This window comes from Lachancea lanzarotensis, scaffold LALA0S06 (genome assembly GCF_000938715.1).
Source record: "Lachancea lanzarotensis genome assembly LALA0, scaffold LALA0S06, whole genome shotgun sequence".
NCBI lineage: Eukaryota > Fungi > Ascomycota > Saccharomycetes > Saccharomycetales > Saccharomycetaceae > Lachancea > Lachancea lanzarotensis.
The window spans coordinates 657379-679627 of record NW_019212884.1 but is presented as its reverse complement, the minus strand read 5'-3'; the positions used below and the strand labels follow the sequence as shown (position 1 = coordinate 679627).

General features: G+C 43.6%; 10 protein-coding genes across 10 annotated transcripts; 6 read left to right on the top strand and 4 right to left on the bottom strand.

Moving 5' to 3' along the window:
• Window positions 1-1121: 1121 nt before the first annotated feature.
• On the top strand, window positions 1122-2360 carry CLG1 (LALA0S06e07448g1_1; the record flags this gene model as incomplete). Its single annotated transcript, XM_022772018.1, has 1 exon — window positions 1122-2360. One exon carries the CDS (start codon window positions 1122-1124, stop codon window positions 2358-2360), a length of 1239 nt encoding a protein of 412 aa, XP_022629164.1.
• A 418-nt stretch (window positions 2361-2778) lies between these two features.
• SKI8 (LALA0S06e07426g1_1) lies at window positions 2779-4100 on the bottom strand (the record flags this gene model as incomplete). The annotated part of the gene is made up of 2 exons (XM_022772017.1): window positions 2779-3987; window positions 4098-4100. 2 exons carry the CDS (start codon window positions 4098-4100, stop codon window positions 2779-2781), a joined length of 1212 nt encoding a protein of 403 aa, XP_022629163.1.
• Window positions 4101-4333: 233 nt separating this feature from the next.
• VAM7 (LALA0S06e07404g1_1) lies at window positions 4334-5362 on the top strand (the record flags this gene model as incomplete). Its single annotated transcript, XM_022772016.1, has 1 exon — window positions 4334-5362. One exon carries the CDS (start codon window positions 4334-4336, stop codon window positions 5360-5362), a length of 1029 nt encoding a protein of 342 aa, XP_022629162.1.
• A 291-nt stretch (window positions 5363-5653) lies between these two features.
• Window positions 5654-6775, top strand: NCS6 (LALA0S06e07382g1_1; the record flags this gene model as incomplete). Its single annotated transcript, XM_022772015.1, has 1 exon — window positions 5654-6775. The coding sequence occupies one exon, from the start codon at window positions 5654-5656 to the stop codon at window positions 6773-6775; it is 1122 nt and encodes a 373-aa protein (XP_022629161.1).
• Window positions 6776-7212: 437 nt separating this feature from the next.
• Window positions 7213-9804, top strand: ZRG8 (LALA0S06e07360g1_1; the record flags this gene model as incomplete). The annotated part of the gene is made up of 1 exon (XM_022772014.1): window positions 7213-9804. One exon carries the CDS (start codon window positions 7213-7215, stop codon window positions 9802-9804), a length of 2592 nt encoding a protein of 863 aa, XP_022629160.1.
• A 189-nt stretch (window positions 9805-9993) lies between these two features.
• FIR1 (LALA0S06e07338g1_1) lies at window positions 9994-12771 on the bottom strand (the record flags this gene model as incomplete). The annotated part of the gene is made up of 1 exon (XM_022772013.1): window positions 9994-12771. One exon carries the CDS (start codon window positions 12769-12771, stop codon window positions 9994-9996), a length of 2778 nt encoding a protein of 925 aa, XP_022629159.1.
• Window positions 12772-14262: 1491 nt separating this feature from the next.
• LALA0_S06e07316g (LALA0S06e07316g1_1) lies at window positions 14263-15101 on the top strand (the record flags this gene model as incomplete). The annotated part of the gene is made up of 2 exons (XM_022772012.1): window positions 14263-14308; window positions 14491-15101. 2 exons carry the CDS (start codon window positions 14263-14265, stop codon window positions 15099-15101), a joined length of 657 nt encoding a protein of 218 aa, XP_022629158.1.
• Window positions 15102-15213: 112 nt separating this feature from the next.
• On the bottom strand, window positions 15214-15651 carry CHZ1 (LALA0S06e07294g1_1; the record flags this gene model as incomplete). Its single annotated transcript, XM_022772011.1, has 1 exon — window positions 15214-15651. The coding sequence occupies one exon, from the start codon at window positions 15649-15651 to the stop codon at window positions 15214-15216; it is 438 nt and encodes a 145-aa protein (XP_022629157.1).
• Window positions 15652-15824: 173 nt separating this feature from the next.
• Window positions 15825-16334, top strand: SMB1 (LALA0S06e07272g1_1; the record flags this gene model as incomplete). The annotated part of the gene is made up of 1 exon (XM_022772009.1): window positions 15825-16334. One exon carries the CDS (start codon window positions 15825-15827, stop codon window positions 16332-16334), a length of 510 nt encoding a protein of 169 aa, XP_022629156.1.
• A 1612-nt stretch (window positions 16335-17946) lies between these two features.
• On the bottom strand, window positions 17947-19164 carry LALA0_S06e07250g (LALA0S06e07250g1_1; the record flags this gene model as incomplete). The annotated part of the gene is made up of 1 exon (XM_022772008.1): window positions 17947-19164. The coding sequence occupies one exon, from the start codon at window positions 19162-19164 to the stop codon at window positions 17947-17949; it is 1218 nt and encodes a 405-aa protein (XP_022629155.1).
• Window positions 19165-22249: the final 3085 nt, after the last annotated feature.

Below are 22249 nucleotides of genomic sequence, written 5' to 3'. Positions count from 1 at the left end.
AACCATTAGTTCTCAATTGCATCTCTCTTCTCCCACTATCTCTCTCGTTTAATCAATCTTGAAATATCCCATCACGTGCTCGCTCGGCTGGGCTCATTTACTTTTATTATTAGTCTTTCCGTCGTTGGTCCTTCACAAAAGAAACCTGATCAAAATTAATAACCCATATATTAAAAAAAATTTGACCTTGAACTTGGACAACTAGTCAACTTTAGTTACACTTACTTGATGTAGAACTTTTTGTAGGACTTTCTTAATCTTTCCATCTAAACTCCCACCTTCAAATACTTTGACTATATTACGAAGATCATCAGTTTACACTACGGTACTGGTTTTCTCTCTAATATATCAACTCATTTTTGATTCTCTCTATTTCAGTTTCTGAGTAAGAGGTTTTTCCGAATTTTTGAGCAAGCTTTCTTTGCAAGTATTGTACACACAGCGTATATCCACTGCCGTTTGTTTTGGATTATCTGTGCGGTTTTTTTTGCCAAAGAGAAAAGAACGGACCGGGCTTGCATAAACAAGTGCAACACGCGTCGCAACTGTCTGCTTAAGTGCTAGATAGCGAAACACTGCGATACATTTTACACAGTTTGTGATTTTGGTTTGAACTCCACCACAAAGCTCCCCCTTCTTTGTTCAATTTTTTTTCAAGAATAACCACTTGGAACTGTTATTCATAGAGTTTTCTTTTCTGAGACTTTTTTTTTTCTCAAGAAATTCTTCCATCCTGCGTCTTTGGATCCACAAGGAAGAACGTTCTACAACTGTTTGAGGAGCTACCTGGTTTTTGAGAATTCTGGCGTTTTTTTCTTTAAAGGACCAGAATTACGCAATATCACCGGTATAGAGTGAAGATAGTTATTAAGTTAATTTGTCTTACTCGAATCTCCAGATAGGTTATACTCTTGGGCTCTGAAATCCAAAGGAAGGAATAATTTTACTTTTATTCCATTCCATTCCATCTATCCATCAAAAAACCTCCCAAAACACACTTTTCGGTGGTTCTTTTTTGGTTCAGCCTACTTTTTCTCTCACCTCAACCGACATCTTTTTCTTTTTGTCCGTCGGTTAGGCCTACTACAAGTTAGAAAGTCCTTCATTTTTCAAAAAAAAAGATGACTTCCTATATGTATTACCCAACCTACGCGGCCCCCGGTCCTGCTCCTGTCGCTCCTCCGCGTCAGTCGCTACATGGCCACTCTCAATCTATGGGAGCCCCTGCAATGGGCAACTATGGTTACTATCAACCACCACAGTCCATGCACGGTTACTATCAGCCTGACCCCCAGCAACCATACAGACACCAGCATTCTGCTAGTTATCAAATGGTATTGCCTCCTCCAGGCATGGGCTATATGGGACCCACTGCAGCTGCACCTCCAGCTCTTATGCTACCAAATTTGCAGCAACCTTTTCAGCCTCTAATGCCTCAGTCACAACATCAGGTTCAGCCACAACCTCGCCAGGACCAAGTCAACGGCGGTGTTCGTGAATTTCTGGACTACGACCTGGATTTGATGTCAGACTTTGTTGTAAAAAACGCCTATTTGGTGTTCGACAACGACGAAGCTTTGAACGTTGAATCCTCGAGTGTTTTGGATATTTTCAAGAAGGGTGTAAGTTCTGTGCTAAATGCCACGAGACTGCCTTCTGTTACAATTTTCATGGCTTTGGACTTTCTGTGCAAATACGTTTCGAAGTTTCCAAATGGAGTAGAAGCGCTTGGTGGTGATTCGGTCAATGTCATTTACCAAAACTTGATGATCGCTTTCGTCCTAGCCAACAAGTTTAACGACGACAAAACTTTTACCAACAAGTCTTGGTCTCACGCTACAGGCATGGACTTAGCCACAGTGAACCAGTACGAAAGGGACTGGCTGGCCACTTTTGAATGGAAGCTTTTTGATGACAATTTCATCTTATTTGATGATTACCTGAAGACTTTCGAACATTTTTGTGACGAAAAAAGAGCGCCCGCCGCCTTCAATTCTTACGGCATCCCTCCTCTTTCGACTCCACTCACACAAAATTCGGATTACTCACCAAGCCGTCAAACCTGTTCCGGATTCCAAACTCCAGTGCAAGCTCCACCTGTGGTGTACTCATCGCCGAGTTACACGGACGAAAGAAGTGGTACAAACAATTACTTTTACCAACCTTCGTTTGCCTCTCCAATCCATGGCGATAGCCCTTTGTCGAAAAGTACTCACAACAATGGGACAAGTTACAACTTTTACAGTGCACCAATGCAAGCTCCATCCTTAGCTCCAATTTGGGGTGGTCAACCTGAAGATTTTTTCGCTCAACCGCAATTCAATCTCTCAAGCAAGCCCTTCTTTTGTTACTCGCAGTGATTACCACGGCGTGTAGTTATTATCTGGAAAACTCACCGAGAGGCGTAACGAATGCTGAAGATGTCGAAACAACTCAAACCCACACAAAAAAAAACGAAAAAAAAATACTTCTACCGGACTGACCTTGACCATTGTATCGCTCTGGTTCCGTGTGTGCTCATTGTTGTTGGAAAATGAGCACTTCGGTTCTTTCAGGAAAAAAGGAAGGAATAATGAACGGAAATTTGTGCAATCAGCTCCTTTTTTCAAACTCACAATCTTCCTGCAGTTCAAGGCCAGATTTTTTTCTATATTTATGTGCGAGATGGGATCTCTTAAGTGAGCTCGTTCTCAGCTCTCCCGCATAACTCTTTTTTACAGGAATTCTCTTTTATTCCATACTTTTATGTACTTGCAATTGATATTACGCAAACTGGTTTCATACACCACCAGCTTCTCTGAACCAACGCACACTCCGATCCAAGCACACGCAAGTAATTCCTTCGTTAGTGTCACCGCCAATTCCACCGCGGACACCTTTATCTATGAACGAAACTCCCATCACAGGCGGCGTCTTTAGAGAATCTCCATACTCGTCCTGCGATACAATATCTTCTTCTTGTTCAATATCTTCTGCGCTTATATTCAGCGTACTGACCCGTTCTCTTTGTTTGACATCCCAAACGCGAACTTTTCCATCATAGCCGCAAGTTGCCAAGTACTCGCCGGTACTATTGAAGCTTAAGCCAAAGACCCAACCGTCATGTGTAAAACTAGCAATACTGTTTTGGCTGCTATGCGTCGGGACTGTAAGATTACCAACACGTTCACCGTATTGGGTCTCATAAAGCGTTACAGACCCATAGGATCCTGAGTCGTTAGCAACAGCCAAAAGGCCACCCAAGGGGGAAAATCTGACGTCCCGTACAGTTCCACTACTTGCTTCAGTACCTTTGATACCGAATCCTTCGAAATTGTAAATTGGTCTTAAGGTTTGCAGTTGAGAAACCACCACACTTCCATCCTGGAACCCGGTTGCAACCGTACCTTTCACAGAGACATCAACGCTTGTGGCGAATTTTGGTTCAGTTGCTGGTATTTCTCCGAGAAACACAAGATGAAGGTCTTTTTCGCCAGCAACGGCGGCATCTTGAGGAACTTCACCATCTTGATTTTGCCCGTTTTGCCTGAAAACGTTCAAATCCCACACGAGCGTGCCTCCTTTCACGTCAGTCACAACCAGTTTATGGGATGTGGTCCGATCATCGCTTTTAAAGAATTTCACGCACCAGTAGGACTTCAGCTTTTCACTTTTGGACAGGAGATCCAGTTCTTCGAATTGTCCAGTTGTTGAATCCACGCTGTAAAGGAAAAGTTGGCCTGAGAAAGAAACACAAGCCGCCAGAAACACTTCAAGACCACCTTGTTCGAGCGAATGGAATGTATCCACATGATGAAGTCCCGTCTTGTGAACAAATTTGGTCAACACATGTTCTTTGGGCATGGAGCCTTCCAGCAGCTTATTTTGCCATAATTTGATGTATCCGTCACCAGAAACAGTGGCAGTATAAGGATTCGATACGCAAAGACCAAAAATATCGGTTTCATGCGCTTTTCCGCAGTTGGCGGTCGAGATATATAGTTTAGACTAGTTCTAAATGTTAGTTGATATGTCCCAATAGAAACAAATAATGCCGTTTTTTCGGGCATTTAGCGTTTCCGAAGCATCGATCAATGCCTAACCCACGTTGAACATACCATTTACGAGCGATTGAGGGCTAAATTTTGTCAGTTTTTTTACTTTTTGGTCTGAGTTTGTTGAATCTAATTCTTAATGTGAATATATATATACAGTAATATAGTGTTCTTTGCACCATCAACCACAGTTTAGAACAGTCAATAACAGTCAATAACTGAATAACAGCATCAACTACCGCACCATCGTAGTCAGTTTCGGCATTGTAGTGGTAGCATAACGATCTGGTGTGGTGAAGATGGGAGATTTGCGCGTTGAAGTGGATATAAATACTGTTCAAATTGTCAAGCGACAGTACGCTTTGTACCGTATCGACCTTACAATGGTCCGGTCTGGTGGTGAACAGCGCCAATACCATGCGTTTCATAGATTTTCGGAGTTCATCAAACTGAGACAAGACTTGGAAAACGAAATGGGGTCTGAATTGCCATATGAGCTACCGGGAAGAAATGTTATCAACGGATGGCTGAAGAGAACGAATTCGTGTGACCCTGATATTATTGAACATCGAAAACGTGAATTGGGCAGGTTTCTTTACGATCTCCTCAACGATTCCTTTGATTCACGCTGGAAAAAGTCTCCCTACGTGTGTCATTTTTTGCAGATACCCAGCAACTGGGCTGACGCAACACTGCGAAGAACAAGTAACGAGAGGGAGGGGGACTCGACGGAGTTTGGATCAAAACCAAGTCTAAAAGACCCCCAAAAATGGCTAGAAGAGTTGCGGGATTGTAAAATTCTGCTGGCAGAAGCAGTCCGCGATCGCTCGTCGGCCACCAAGATAGGCGTCAAACTGCGGCTACGAGTGCAGAACTTGGACATTTCTTTAAAACAAATTCATCAGGATCAGCTAGTCGGAACGTCTGAAATAACAAGGCGTCGCAATTTATTGAATGGGTTGAAAACTGATTTGAACGAAAAACTGGTGGAAAGAGACTCCGAGTGGTTCAATAGTGTAGACGATTCCCGTAGCGAGGAGATTAACGAGAGACCCTTGCAAGGTCGCAAAATTGGGGAAACGAGTCAGACGTTAGGGCTGAATGATCAGGAGCTACTTCAGCTGCACAGAGATAAAACTAAAAGTCAGGATCTGGAACTGGAGAAATTGCGCCAAATTATTTTAAGCCAGAAAGATCTGTCGATTAGCATGAACCAGGAATTAACTCAGCAAAACGAACTACTAGACCTAATGTCAGGTGAAGTCGACTCTACCGCAAACAAGCTACGGATGGCTAACAGAGGAGCCAAAAGAGTCAATGAGGGCTAATGTAGCAGTGTTCTTTCTCTCCTTTACAAACCTGCTGGTTCATTTGCGAGCTGGAATGCTTGTTAGATGCCCGAAGGATCATACGGTGACATTCTTCGAGTCACAGCGAATGGTTAACGTCTTCCTTTGTCATTTTGTATTTTAATGACATCTTGACAAACTTTTTCGTTAATGATTACCACTGAAAAGTTGAATGGGCAGCGTGAAGCTCATCTCATCTCATCGTAGCTGAACTACGACCTTAAAGTAAGCAAGTTTGAGCTTCTTTGGCCCGCAATCGTTGCATTTTCGATGTCTCACACTCCTCCATTGGATCCGAAAAAACCCAAAAATGTCAAAGTATCGCAGTTGTGCGAGCTTTGTCATGCTAGAAAAGCCTTGATCAAAAGACCCAAAAACTTGCAGAAAGTCTGCAAGCTATGCTTCTTTCATGTGTTTGAGACTGAGATTCACAATACGATTGTCTCTAACAAGCTGTTTGTGGAAGGTGAAAAAGTCGCTGTAGGCGCCTCTGGTGGGAAGGATTCAACGGTTCTTGCCTATTTGTTGAAGCTACTCAACGAAAGACACAACTACGGTATTCACATCGTCTTGCTCAGCATAGATGAAGGTATTGTGGGATATAGAGACGATTCTCTTGCCACTGTGAAGCGAAATAAGGAACAGTACAATCTGCCCTTGGAGATTGTTTCTTATCGTGAATTGTACGATTGGACAATGGATGAAATCGTGGCCTGCGCAGGTGTCAGAAATAGTTGTACCTACTGTGGTGTTTTCCGTCGTCAGGCTTTGGATCGTGGGGCTGCCAAACTGGGAATCAAGCACGTTGTGACGGGTCATAATGCGGATGACATGGCGGAAACAGTGCTGATGAACATATTGCGGGGTGACGTTGCCCGTCTCGAAAAATCTACTGCGATCATGACCCAAAGCAGTGGCTCCCCGATCAAACGTTCCAAGCCTTTCAAATATGCCTACCAGAAGGAGATCGTGCTTTACGCGCACTACAAAAAACTTGATTACTTCTCCACGGAGTGCACATACGCTCCAGAAGCGTTTCGTGGTACTGCTCGCGAGCTGATGAAGAACCTAGAGGCAGTGCGGCCCAGCTGCATCATAGACATAATACACAGCGGCGAGAGTCTGCGATTGCTACCCAAGAAAGCGAAACGTGCGCCTCCCACAAGCCATGTAGAGGTCCGCAGTGATGGTTCGATTTCGCTGCCGCGACAAGGCTTTGTTGACGGAAACCGGTGCGAAAGGTGTGGATATCTGTCCAGCAACAAAATATGCAAGGCATGCATGCTGCTTGAGGGTCTTCAACAGAATAGAGCAAAGATGGCTATTGATAGTGATGTTTCCGTTCATGGAGCTGCCAAACTGACCAGGACCTTGGAGAAGCTAACGTTTTGAACGCAATACTTACATCAAGGAAGCAAAGCCGTTGAGGGCGATCAGGATCCGCTCCGGGCTCGCGATTTTCACACAGGACAATAGATCGCCACACTAGTTGGGTTCCAGCTTACAGCACTACTTCAATCAACCAAAACTAGTATCGACAACGAGATCTTCCAGCCTTAAAACACCATGAGTACATGAAAATGTACTCATGATAGTTGTATAGTTTTATCTAATAACTTGGTGAAATTTGAGGGTCGAGCATTGAATTATAGATTCAGCGATGATGTGAAAGTTAACCTGAAGAGATCTTACAAAAACAGCTCTTTTGAGGCTTGAGCAATCATTCTTGACCCGAACTTTGGTGAGTATTAGGTCGCTGGGCTGTATGGGCTTCTAGAGTGCGAAACAAGTACGCCAAAAACCTTATTTTTGGTGTTTCTATCAATAGCATGAGAACGTTCATCAAATCGCATCGAAAGTCAAATTCTGTTGATAGCAGTCCCTCCAGAAGCTACAGCGACATTGGTAACAACTCAAGATCGAGCAATGAATTTGGTGAGGGCTCGCCACGGTCGATGGGGAACGGCAGACCACCAATTGAAAAATTGCCGTCTCAAGCTGCAAGCTTTGACTCTAATGGTAGTAGCCATAATAAACTGTCAAACAAGAACAAAATATTCTCTACGCGGATTTTCAAAAAACCTAATGCTAGTAACGCGAAATTGGGGGAGTCTGTCACAGCACCAACGTCACCATTTATACAATCTTTCCGAAATTTGTCATCGCCAGAAAATCCTCAAAATTGGCAGTTTTCCAGACAAACTATCAGCGGGTCTCAGACCCAACTAGAGGATTTGGTCACTCCCACAATAAGGGGCACAAGGATGCATGAATGGGGGTCCAGCAGTAAAGAACGGTCTCAGTCGGTTATCGTACTGAATCGAAACTCTACCTCATCGGACGTGTCATCGGAGCTCAACGATCCAACTCTAAACGGGAGCATACAGCTACGAAATGGGTCATTGAGCTCTGCTGCTTCTAGTATGCAAACTGAAAGCAGACGTGGAAGTGTGGATATATTACAGAAGGAAAGACCCAAAAATCTCGAAGACATTCATGAGCAGCATCCGTATTCAAGCTTTCGACCTGACACTAAAAAAATTAAAAACCGGCAGGCCCGGATTCATTCGCATGAAGATTTTTTGAACATGGAGCGTAATTCAACTCTGGATTTAAGCTCGTTCTCTAATACTTTCAAGCTATCACCAACACATGACATAGGGTCCTCCCCAGAGTCCAAAGCCTCTATCCGGCAGGAGCATCCAACTAAAATGGAGCCAACTGAGATGTTTTTAGGACTTGGCCTAAGCTATGGGCAGGACCCCAATGGCGACAACGTTTCGGTTACATCGACTCACAAAGAACAAAGTATAGCAACCAATGACAGATCTTTCGAAGAAGGTGACGAAATTTCGGCAGGTTCCGACAATAGCAGTCACTCCGTTGCTTCGAAAGTCATTGATGCAGAAGTTCGCTCAATCACGAATAGTGAATTTGAGGGTCCCTTCAATGAAGAATCATCTGACGGGTCATCCGATGGATCATCAGATGTATCATCACGCTTTTCTTTCGAACTTGCTGGAGTCAATGGTAGAACAGCCTCAGTGAAATACTATTCCAAGCCCGAACCCAAAACTAACGTGTACATTGACGATCTCTACAATGACGAAGATTTTGATGAAAATATGAACTGTTTTGATGAAGACGCAGATGATCAGTTAGAGGAAATGGAGTTCACAGGCAGGCGAAAGGATCAAAAATTAAAACCTTCTGTAAGGTTTGAAAATTTGACCGGTGGAATAACCCACGACGGGGGTCCTATTATCAGTGAGAAGCCTCAAGCGGCAGGCCGCGAAATAAATGGCTATAATGATTTATTCGATATATCTGATGAAGAGGAGCAACCCGGAGCGACTGATCACAATTGTCTTGAAGATGACTTTCCAGACGACGAATATCCAGATGGTGACTTTCCTGACGATGCGAGCGCACAATCTTATGATCTTGGGTGTGATGGTCTTGAAGCGGAGGATACCACAGAAGCTAACTTTGCACCTCGAAACCCTTTGAACAGTTACGGAGACATCTTTGATCTTAGTGATGAAGACGAAATCCCAGTTCAACCTGGTTTCGACAATTCAAATATCAAGGAGGAAGATGCTGGCGTGGATTTCAATCGTAGTTCCAATGCATCTGAATCCGACGGTAATTCAAACCCCGACGTACAAGCTTCAAAATTGCCCACCGACACACTCACACGCGAAAACCCCGCCGCCCATGTATCACAGCTGCAGTCCCCGTTCCATTGTAGCTTAGAGCATCCGAGCGTGGAAGTTATTAATATGCCGTTACCTCCTCCTGCCAGGTCTCAAGTCCTCAAATACCACGACCTCACCTCAAATCTGGATTACGATGTACCAGATGCGACAAGTAATCTCTACTTTATCAATGAGGCAGAAGAAGATAAGTATAATGAGAAGAATCAACCAGACGATCACTACTTGGATGAAATCAACATACTGCCCGAAGATTACAATTTTTCGGACGATGAAGATCTCTTTGCACCTTCGTTACGGTCATCAAGCTCCACTAGGAAAGCGAATAATTCTTTCAAAGGAACACATAGCTTTTCTCGCAAACCATTTGCAGCCGTTATGGAAAATTTGCCGGTCAATTACAAACTAGAGTTGAAAGATAAGGTAGTTACATTCTTTCACAGTCCCGTCAACGAGCTGGAGCACAATCCTCTAGGCAGTAGTCAGATCCAAGATACGGATGAAGATTTGTTTCTCTCTCCCGTTGAAGATTGGCAAAGAGGTTCGTCTTCTGAATCGGTAACTTCTCCCGTTACTCCGTCTAATTCATTGAATCGGCCGACACCGTATTTCAATCAAGGAAACTCTCTCAGCCCCATACAAGAAACCAACGGATCTGTTGACAACTCTCCCAGAATGGATAGCTCAGCTAGCCGTAGTCATTGAAAAATGCACGTCTCATGTGTTGTACGTCATCTACCCTTGTGCTCGAAGGAATCTTAAATAATAATGAATTGTCCTAATTTAGAAAGGTTCCGTTCGCGGCGTGCTGAAAATGCGAGTGCTTGAATCATAGTTGCTCCTGTTCCTGACAGTTAGCTACAGTCGACAAACGGCAATAACTGGAACGAAGTTTTAGCGCTTTATTCCGAGGTTTCTTAGGCGGTCAAGATTAGAAACGTACCGCGAAGGTGACCCATTCTCACTGTTCGGATGGTGATTTTCGGTGCGAAGTTGATATTGTGTGATATAATCAGATGATTGGTTACCATCGTGATGCCAAACATTCAAATGAGCCACGTCCTTCGTTCTTCCTGTGTTTGAAATAGCAGGCATGTTTACTAGATCCAATATCACGCCCTTTGCTTTGTCCGCCGTTTTGTCGCAAAGGTCTAAAATTTCACTATAATGCTTTAAGGCATCCTCATGGAATGATCTTGGTCTTGATCGAGATGGAGAGGCGATATCCTCATCGGAGTCATCCAGCAATATAACATCAACCCACTTGTTTCCAATATAGTCTTTAAAAGTCCTAGTGCGTAATTCTTTTGACTCTGCTAGTCCGCGAGCAGGCGAAGGATTTTTATTTGAAAACCTTTTAGTCACGAAAGAGTTTGCTTTCTTAGAGCTAATTTGATTGAAAAGACTTCCTGCACCCTCTTGCGAATACGCAGTAGATGTTGAAGGGCGCGACGGTATACTTTCTCTAGATTCATATGATGAATGGCTCGCGTTATTGGACAGCTGTCGTGATGGAGCAAGTCCGGATTTAAATTCTATCGCCGTAGCTGAGCTGGAAACTGGGGGGAAATCTAATGGAGCTTTGAACGAGTTGTATGTTGAAAGAGGTGTAGCCTTTCCGATAAATCTTTCCCCAGTAATCTCGAGACTTTTGTCCGCATCAGCCTCTTCTTGTGGAATACTAATTTCACTGAAACTCAGTGACTGTACAGATGTATCGAGTTCTTGACTCTCAGTTTGGCTTTCAAAGAATTCTGTTGCGAGTGCGGCTGAACGCTTCGATCTGCTCCAATTTTCCTCAGAGGCTTGTAAGTCATCGCGAGTTGGTGAGCGCGACTCCTCAGTTTCCGTTGTGAAAGACGACTTCTCCACTTTCCCGTAGTCATTAGAGGAGTTTGTGAAACTCGTTTTCGGAGAAAGATTGCTTGAAGGATGAGCAGGAATGGTCGCAAGTGGTTGAGGAAGAGCAGTTGTCGATTGAGAACCCGGCTTCGATAGGGTTTTTGTAGGAGTCGATGTTGTAGTTGAAAAGAAACTTCCGTGCTTGGATGTTTTAGCAGTTGGCGTTGACCTGCGGGGTGAACGCTCCGGTAACATAGCACCTATCGCTTGACTAGACTGTGAATAGTGTTGTGAATGTAACCCATTGACAAGATCTTCCGTGCCATGTATACTGCGAGTCCTGCTGTGAGTATGCCGCCGAAAATTACTTCCATCCGACTGCTGTCTGAGAAGCTTTCGGCGCCGTTCAAATGAATTGTCTTCTTCGAAATTTGATAAATCGTCACTGTTGTGAGCATCAGATGTTGCGAGTGGACTCGACTCTTTGTTAGCATCAGATGTCCCAAGTGGCTTGGATATCGTGTCGTGTGCATCAAACGTCAAAAGTGGCTTGGATTTGGTGTCGTCAGCATCTGATGTCGAAAGTGGCTTCGTTCCTGTGTTGCTAGCTTTCGACGGAGATGGAAACTGGAAGTTAGTATTCATTTTGCCCTCGGATGGACCATCTGGGCGGTTTAGGTCCTGAAAAGATAGGCTGTCATCCATTTTAGTTAAAAATTGTGATATTGACCCTCTTGAGCTAGGTGAAGGGGTGTGATCAAAACTTGGAATAGTGATAGTTTTGGATGGACTACCCAGTATTTTCAAGGCTTCACTTTGAGAGTCGCTTGCTACTTCGTGATGAGATGGAGCTGCATTTTCACGAGTGTTCTCGATTGTTTTGTGCTCTTTGGCGGTAACGAGTGATGGAGGGTCCGGAAGAGAAGGTAACTTTGTGCGGTTCGGTATGGGGCTCTTGTTGAGTAGATTTCTTGCTTGCTTCTTAAGACTAACATTCGCATCGCTATCGATACCTAGAAGCTGGTCAACATCCTCTTTGGCATCGAATGAGTAGTCGTGAGTGGCTGACGGAATAGAGAAGTCGCTGTATTGGCTTGAAGATTGATCGGCTTCTGGACTCACAAGAATAGAGTCTTCATCGCTAGGATCTCCCAAAAACGTACTGTAGCCTTGACCATCATAAACCAAGCTATTTCTGCGCTTGAACTTGTTTTCCGGGGACAAATAAGGCGGCAGTGACGCTTCTAAGGGCACTGCAACTTTGAATTTGTTTAGAGGTGAATCTGACCGTAAATATAGCGCAGATGGTGGCAGCTGCGGCAGATTCGTATCTTTCAGTAGTCCCGGCTCCTCATTGGTGAATTTGGTATGATATGTTTGCAGAGTGTCTGCTATGACAGATTGAAGAGATTGTGTACGCTCGTGAGTCCTTGTCGGGCTTGAAGAGCCACTACCATTCTTTCTGTTATTGTAGTGTGCTTGCCAGATATGTTCTGGCACGTCTACCATCACTTTATGCTGAAAATCCACAAAGTGGCTTGTTGAGTTCTGGTCCGAACTTCTAGGGTATACTACTTTTGTTGGAGAGGAGGCCACATCTGAAAATGTCTCTTCCGTGTTTGAGCCCGGACGGTGTTGTTGTTGTTGGTGTTCGTAGTACTCGTCTGATCCTGCAGGCAAAGAAAACCTCACCTGCGAAACGCTATGCTTATGGCCATCGGCGGATTCTCGAAGCTGTACGTTGCCGTTATTTTTCAAACAGGAAGAAGGTTGGAAGTCGGGTTGCGAAGACTTTTGTTTCAAAGGTGTTGTTGGGAAAGTGAAATTCATGACGTCCGCTTCCTTTCCTAGCTGAACTTCAAATTCGAAGCACTCGATTCCTTGCAGGCTCTAGTCTATAACCCACTATTTAAGACCCTATAAACGATCAACTCCCAGCACAGATCTCAGCGATACGACTGCGAACGTAAGAATATTCTATAATGTACTCCGCATGCTGATTCTAGCAATCATAAGAAATTGATTTACTCACCCACGATGAGCTGTCAGAAGTGGTGGAAATGTTGTCGAGTTTACTATTTTCCCTTTAGGTAAAGTACCGATGATATTGAAGTTAGATCATTGTTGACGTCGCGCCAGTTTATAGTGAAAGTGATAAAGAGTCGAGAATAGCAGTGGTCTATTGATAAGTACTGAAAGGCTCAAGTTTGTGTAGAGTATCTTAACGTTTATGAGAGGGTGTGTGCTAGAGTTTTTCTGGATCTTTTTTTTGTCAAAAGGTGAAGTCAGCCACTTGATAAGAGAGTTTAGTTTTCTTGGAGTTAAAGAGAGCCATTTCGTAGAGTTATGAAAGAGGAAAGCAGATGTTGCGTTGTATGTGCTGGCTCTATGATGTCGAAGCGACCGAAAGCACCGTTTTGTTGGTTTCAGTCACCAGTCAAAGCACGTGACTGGGCAAATTAAGTGTAATTGTGTTACACACGCTTTATAGACTCTGAGCCTTGCAATTTCCCTTCGCTAGATATAAGTTTGGGCGGGGGTTATGTTGACCCTTTTAGAATACTGAAAGCTTCGGCATGCATATATCCTATACCAGCTGTGAGCTTAATGTTCGCTTTGATCTCATATAATTTAAATGTCACGCACACCTCATTTTTACAACGACAAAAAAAAAGCCCGATACGAGCGCGGTGGGGTGGGATTTGACGTTAAAGTGACTTTTCCTGGCAGTTGCAAGTGTATTGAATATTGGGATGAAGTGCTTAAACTTGACAGATGTGTCTAGTGAATGCGTTTCTAGAGGTTTGAAAATCCAAGTGGGAGCACGTGACGCGCGTCAGTAAATAGTTTTGGACTAGGGTGGATGGTACGTAAGACTGTTGAGACAGCAGGTGTGTAGATGAGCTTGAAACAAATCGCGCTTCAGACTCATCTACAACAACTCGTGTCTTAATGGGAAAATCACCACACTCAATGATATTTTTCCAAGGAATCACTTTGTACTATTCTTACATCCTTCAAGAGTATTTTATCCAAAAATACAGCCCACAATTCGTCTCAAAATATGCAAAGACGTGTCTAGCAATACATTCGCTTCCTAATCTTATTCTAAATCCCAGCAGTATCACTTCAAACTTGGTATTTGGCCATCTTCAAAAACACACACACGTGACCACATTTGTCCATACGTTCAGAAGGCTAAGTGTTATTCAATTAACTATGATTAAACAACGTAGGCGATGTTTCGATCATTGAGATATTGACCCAACTGACAAAAACAGTGGTCATAACTCACCTGAATACCGTGGAAGTATCAGCAGAATGAACAACGAGGACTACGGATACGATTATGACTACCTATTTAAGAGTATGTGAGAGTTGTGGAGACTGAAAAAAAATTGGCTCCAAAACACACAGGGGAGTTTCGAGATTATATCGTTCAGAAACGTCGAAATTTCAGAACACAAGGTTGTGGGATATGTCGTGTGTCGAGACGATTTTTCTTCCAAGTTTGACAGGAACAGTTACTAACCGAAGGGTGGAAAATAGTTGTTCTGATTGGTGACTCTGGAGTCGGGAAATCGAACTTGTTATCGCGTTTCACCACGAATGAATTCAATATGGAATCCAAGTCGACGATTGGCGTCGAGTTTGCCACAAGAACCATTGAAGTGGAGGGCAGGAAAATCAAAGCACAGATCTGGGATACTGCGGGCCAAGAACGGTACAGAGCCATCACATCAGCGTACTACAGGGGCGCCGTGGGTGCGTTGATTGTATACGACATCAGCAAGTCTGGTAGCTACGAAAACTGCAACCATTGGCTAACAGAACTGCGTGAAAATGCAGACGAAAACGTAGCAGTTGGGCTGATCGGAAACAAGTCGGATTTGGCCCATTTACGTGCTGTGCCCACAGACGAGGCCAAAAACTTTGCGCAAGAAAACCAGCTACTTTTCACTGAGACGAGTGCACTCAACAGCGAGAATGTCGACCAGGCGTTCCGGGAGCTCATCACAGCCATATATCAGATGGTGAGCAAACACCAGGTCGATTTGAACGAGTATGGCACAAACGCTGGGAACGCACCCAAGGGCCCCACCATCAGTTTGACACCGGCACCGGCCAAAAAGGGCAAAAGCTCCAACAACTGCTGTTAGCTACTGTTGTTTCCCAGACTTCTTTTCGATTACCTATCTTTTTTTCCTTTTTGTCTAGAGCACACACTATTAACCATTCACGCTTACTTGTACTTCTAATATGTATAGTGCATTATTTTTCGGGCTCTTTGAAATCTCCATCATCGTCCTCGTCCTCGTCTTCTTCTGGAGCCTTTGAGGCCGACGTTTCACCATCTTCAGAGTCCTCAGGTAACGAAGTTTTGCCCGCTTCCTTGTCTAATACTTCTGCCGTTTTCTTGTAATCAATGACTTTTCCCCTAGTACGGCGACCACCAGTGATGATGTTGGTGCTGTCAATTTCGGTCAAATCGTCATCATCTTCGTCCTCCTTACTCAACAACTGGTCCAATTTCTCATCATCCTCACTTTCGTCGCTTTCGTCTGAATCTTTCACGTCTTTCTTCCCGCTGGCTTTCGGCTTGGAGTCCTCCGCTGTGACCTCCTTATCGTGTTCGTCGTAGTTTCTCCGTCTTTTAACGCGAGGTTTTTTGCTTGGGTCTTTCAATTCGTGTTTTTTAGACTCTACCATGGCTTCTTTAGTTCAGATAGTTGAGCTTTCAACGTTCAAGTTGAATGTGATCTTGAGTTTCTTAACCTGAGGTAGTTGGTTTAAAGGTTTTAAATTGGTTGTTCAATGTTATATATACAATACATCAAGTTGAAAACTAGTCAGTATAAGAAAAGGTTCAAAATACATGGATAATGAGCGTCAAAGTAGGCCATAAAAGTAAACTTTCGGATCTTTTGCACTACCGGATTAGGGTGCTAACTAATGATGGCAAAGCTTTCGTCGGAGAACTGATGGCATTCGATTCACATATGAACTTGGTGCTGGGTGATTGCGTAGAACTGAGAATTCCCACGACGCAAATGGCACAACTGAAGGCGAAAAATAAGGACCCTAATGCAAAACCCAAAGTAGAAACACGTACGCTTGGACTGGTGGTGCTGCGAGGCGAACAAGTGCTCACAACGGTGGTGGAGAGTGGACCGGCGATGAGCAAACGAGAAAGAGCTGTTGCTCAAGAAAGAAAAGCTGCGCAGCTCAAGAAACAGAAACACAAGGGAAAGGGCGTGGTGAAACCGGCTACCAAGAATAATGCCACGCCGTCTGCACCAGTCTCGAAACAAGCCATAGGGTTCCAGAAGGGCTCACAACAGCCAGTTGCTGCTCGTCCGTTCCAGCCTCCACCCGGATTCAAGAGAAGGTGAGGAGGCTCAAAGAGAGAAAGAGAGAGAGAGAGTATGTGTGTGTGGTCATTTCCTGCATTTTTCGTTGTGACATATTTAATAGCGCGATAAAACTATGAGAAGGCTGGAGAAAGAAAAGTTTTGGCAGTGGTGTATGTTTTTACAATGCGTTTTATCCAGAACGATACTGTCAGATGTGCAAAGGAAGGGCAACGTTGTTGGCCATCGCAAGCGTTGGAAGTAGCTGGACTTTGCCGTCCGTGCAAGAGTACAACAGGCACTCGTTGACTGGAAATTTCAGGCGGGTGTCCATATCTGGGCGTCGTCTCCTACGGATGCTTACAATAGGACTAACATGTAACGAGGTAAGAATTGAAGATTCCCATGCATATAGGTGGTTGGTGAATTCTTAACGTGAGGATTCTTGTGAGTGCCCGAAGTCTTAGGTTGATTGCTGAGGAAAGATCACGTGATCTAATGACACCGCGTTTACCACAGGATTGTTTCCTGGTGAACCGTTTCTGAAGGGTTCAATTACCGTCAGCACAAACGTGGAACCGTGGCGGGTTGTAATCACTAAGATGGTCTTACTTTCATATGCTCTTACACAGGTCCACAAAGAGAAGTTTTCTGTTCTCGATAAGAACAAAGGCCAACTAACCAGCGCTTTTCCCAATTTATGCCAATGTATAGTACCTTTTATGGGCTTTAAGGCCTCAAAACTTTAGCGTGTGCTGAAAAATTTCGGTTGGAAACAACCTGCGATGAATCGATACTCTGTTCATGAATCGCTTTCAAATCTGTCGCTGTCATTTTCCAGACATGTATCTTGAGTAGCGAGAGGTGACCCTTCACGTGCCCTATCAGCTACCCAAGAAAGTGTTCTACTGACTTAAGACGATTTTGGGTAGCCCATCATGTATCAAGAACATTACCCAGGGTATTTGCAATCCGCCTGTGGATGGAGAAAATCTCAGGTTGAAGGACTTTACCTCTGCGAACAAGCTGTGGTTTACATTTGGTAGTGAGTAATAAAACAGCGCATCAATATGTGACAATTGGCGTCAAGAGACCTCAATTTGCGCGTCGATAAGTGTGCTCATAGCGCTTGAGGAAGTTCAATGATACCAAAAGCAGGCTTATTCTGCTGATTGACATCAAAAGATTTGCGATGTCTATAGCTCTATGATTCGGAGTACCTCAACCGGTACTTGGAATGGTTCGGGGTAAAATAGAAGATATCAACACGATGATGCTTATATTTCTTTAATCAGCCAAAAAAACCACACGGCGCGGGCCGCAATTGGTTCTTGACAATTTGGAGGATCAGGGATGTTCAAGTAATGAAGGGCACAAATCGATATAAGAATAGAAGAAAATGGCTCGCAGACGAAATCGAATTTGACTCCAAAAGAAGATCCAGAGTTCGTGAAAAAAATTCCGGTATAGTTGCAGGTATCAAAGCGGTGTGAACTTTCGACTTAGATTTATCGGAGCTGACTTTTGAAAGTTTCGCAGGTTCAGTAGGCTCGATCTCGACCGCATAGTTAAGACACGAAAGAAATTTTCTGATACTGGATTTTACTCACTGGACGTATTTCTAACGTTTTTTGGATAGTTCACGTATCGTGGCTCAGAAACTTATGAATCTGCTTTTGCAAAAGGTGAGAAAACTGGGATCATCAATTCCCAAGCTTTTAGCAGTGGCCATCATTTTCACAAGTGTCTCGAGCCGTTCGGCATCAAATCTAAATTTTTGCTGTTTGATCATCTCTTTTTCATGCCTATAATCCCGAACTTTTAATTCCAATTCCTGTCGTCTTATCGCTAACTCGACATCCTTCTGCTGTAGATCAATTTCTCGATACTTTCTTTCTATAACTACTGCCTGGACGATTTCCTGCACCAATTTATGCATTTCTGTGATTGGTTCTGAGACTTTTGAGACGGAGGGCGCATATGAAGTGAAATCTCTTGAACCGTTGCTCCTTCTGACTGGCTGCCTCAATTCATCTGTGGAGGATTTTTCCTCAGAGTCGGTATGGTCTATGCTTTCAATGACGCACGGATTACTACTTGAGCATAGCATCTGGCCTGCGGTCCTTTTCTTTGTTCGCTGATCGGCAGCACGATTTCGAAGTAGCGTCCTACTCTTTTCGCTGTCATTCTTCAGTTTAAGAAGCCTTTTAAGCATTATATCCACTTTTTCAGCACCTGTTAGTGAGGATGAACTTCTTTGATGCCCTGTGGGTACAGCAATTAGCTTGGCATGCATGGATTCCGTAAGATATCTGTACCTCTGTTTGATTTGCGTCTCTGTTGGTACCACATTGCCTTCAAATTCCAGTGACATCAGAAGATCATACAAAATACAGCTCCATTTAAGAGAAATGAAACTGCTTCTTTCTAGTTTCTTGACCGTAGGTGATTTCAGATGTTCGAAGCCATAAAATGGTCCGATTTCCCGGCAATATTTGATCAAACAGTAAGTTGAGTCGTCACTCCATCTGAACTTGTACTCTTTTCCATGATCTGCAGATTTGTAACCCCTCCTCCTTACCAGTTCTCTGATGGCGTCAGCCATTTTCGCTTGTGAAAGACGAGGGTTCCTTATGGTAGCTAGATCCTCACTTACAATTGCTGAATGGAAAAACTCTATATCGCGCTTCGTTTGCTTCAATGCAACATGACTAGCTGAGCTTATCGAGCTTTCAGCATTGGCAGATGGTCTGTTCTTAACATGAGCGCCAGGCTCAATTAATGAGTTAGTTTGTACTTCATCACTTGACGGAATTTCAGAATGAATTGGACGAGTTGGCTTGTTGTCACTTGTACGATCTGCTTCCTCCATAATCTTTGAAGTCTTCTTGGTCAATCGACGAAACTGACGCGTTATGTGTGGTGTTGTTAGTTTATAATTGATTCAGGACTCGAGACGGTTACGGGTAGCCAAACGGATACCGCGTATAAGGTGACGGGTAGTTTTATGGGTAGCTTTAACAACTGTAAACGGATCGCAGGTAGCGACTGTGGGTAGTTACTGTTTTGATCATGGACAAGTACTCGATCTCTTGATTTTGATCTATCCTTACGTGTTTGATAAGTTTGGGCCGGTCGGCGTCGTCATTATGATCTTAACTACAGGTTATCAACTCAGGAAATGGGTGAGAGTGAACGAATCAAACACTGAATGAAGACGTAGAACAGGGCTCTTCGATAAATGAAGTTATTTTACCAGATCCTTTTCTAAGCTATTGTGACATTGGTAGCCAAGCGAACGATACACCAACGAACAGCGAGTTAAACATTTTCTTTAAGTTCACTAGCTTGTTTTTTGACAAGATGATGCGGTGATTAATTTATTCAATGGCACATATGTAAACAGTCTAATTCAAAACTAGTTGGGGTTGCTCTCAAACTTTAACTTGGGATGTTACCAACAAGAATTTGGAGACTGCAGTTAGGGGAGAGCACTTGGTTCTTCACATATCGAGGCTATACATGATTGAATACATTTTAAGGCGAAAGGGCTTATAGTCAGCGAGACTTTAAACTATGTCAAGTTTAATCTTGGTTGCAATAACTCCGAAATATCAATAGGATTAGCATTTTGTGATGCAGGAAGTTCGCGAAAAACCTTGGATAAAGCGAAAATAGCTCCTAGAGTTAGCGAGACAGATCCAAGGTGAATGATACAATTAAGGGCTACCAGAGCCAAATTCCCACGGTTGTCTTCCTTTGCATTATCTTTTTACCGTTTGGAATCGTCCGCGGCTAACGTGGAGCGGTAAATCGAAGTGTGGTCTCCACTATCCAAGGCGAATTTCAAGCCCACAAGGGCCTTAAAAAACCGCTTGAAGTGTTTTGGGAAGAGATCAGCAGGGCAGAAGACGATATCGGAGTTTTCTATACTTAAGTGCAACACGCAGCCCCCCTCGCAGCTCATTGACAAACAGCGACAGATACTAAAGATGGTGCGTGCGAATTGTCACTGCGTAGCACCGTGAGTAGAGCCATTCACCTTCAGCGGTTAAACGACGCGCTTTCTAACAAAAAGACGACATTCCATCTTTTTCATCGGAGACAAAGATAATTAGCAGCTCTTCTGATGCTGTAATTTACTATGTGCGAATACCGAGATCAAACACCACAAGGAAGTGAGCGCTTGAGCCAGAGCCAATGACAAAAGCTTCTGGAAATTTTCAAGCTACGTTTGGCTAACAAAGAGCACATGGCGAATGGGGAGTATCCAACCATGAAGTGCTACGGGATCCGTTGAACAATGGATTTATTGCAATTGCTTGATGAACGTGGCTGGCTTGACGGTATGTCATTCCGGCTTTGACGACCATAGTTTTTATGGATTAAAGAGCGAAGAGAAAGTTTGGGGAGCTAATGGTACATGGCCTAGCTTATGTTTATGTTTCATTTCTTGGATTACTTCAAGTTACTGGTCATTGGCATAGTGAAGCCTGTTTTCTAAGTTATTTGATAGATGTATCGGTGAGCATGGTGCGATGCCCACCGCAGTTAATAAGCCATATTGTACGTTTCTACAAGGACTGGGGACGACTCACTAATCGCGTTGAAAAATCCTCTCGTATGAAATGCTCACGGGTCCGAATCCGGGCGCGAATTCAGTTCTAAAGGATGGCATACGCCCCAGATAGCTTAGAACTCCGAATCTCTCTTGATTTGAAATTGGATTTAAAAGCCTGTCGAATTAAGATGTATCAATCACAATTTGGATCGAGTGAAATAGTTTGCACCAACATCTAGTGGTGTTCGAGGCCCGATGCTACCACTACGTATACGTATGAAGTGATCGATTTGTGGGGACAGGACCTGGGGAAGAGTAGGCTCGAGTAGCCACGACTATGGTACTCGCAGAGCCGTATGGGGGTTTTAGTTTACTGCGGTGCGCGTGGCATTACAATCACCGACAGCACTTGTCACACTGCCTCAAAAATAAGCTTCATAATTCAAATGACTGGCAAGTTGAAGCGAACTAAGCAAATGCTGTTGGGATTGGTGAACTATATGGTATAGTGTCAATTGCGTAATCGGAAAGTGACATATTAGTCTAAAATGACATCTTAAGCGCTAAGGTGAATTGAATCAATCGTAAAGATATAAAGCAACAAGACGTCAACGCTATGCAGGATTTGCAAGCAATCCAGAACGTTTATCAAGCATCCTTTACTAATGGCTAGGGTCTAGAACATTACCAACTGTTTGCCATTGTTGCTCCAAAAATCGTTTAAATATCCGTGGTTTGGTCAAACCAAATGTACCAAACTCATAAGAAAAAAGAGCCACGGAGAGATAAGTAAAATCCATAACCATAACCATTCACTTAGAGCAAATCATGACTGAGCAAACGAAGCAGATTAACGACTCGAACACTGCCGACGTAGTCGAGCCTCAATAAATGCAAGTTCAGTGGCTCACTTGGTTAAGATGTTTCTGTTTTTTTTCGTTTTGAAACTCTGTCTCTGTGACTATCGTTGCACGATAAACGTCCCATGTCTTGGGAATTCTATCCATTGTTGTAAAACGTAAACTATTGTTTTATTGAGTTAGAGTTATGTCTCCGTGATGTAATCAGTATCAATTGAGTGAGTGTTTAGGGTGAATGAAACGTCGCTTCTCATGTAAATTCTTGGAAATGTTCCGTCGCTGACAGATGTAAAAGTTTTCCAATAATCCGGGAGCAAATGACATAGATGAGTTGGTCCAGGAGTAATGCAATCGATTTTAAGTGGTGTCATTTGATTCAATCGACGTCATTCCTGTTCGATCGGTAGTTATTCTAGATTTTTTAAACATCTTGTTGATTCTGACGCTGTCATTGTGTCACGTGTGTGAGATCACTTGTTAGGATCTGACGCTAAACACACACAGGTTCCGATATGCCCCCCCCCCCCCCCCCCCCC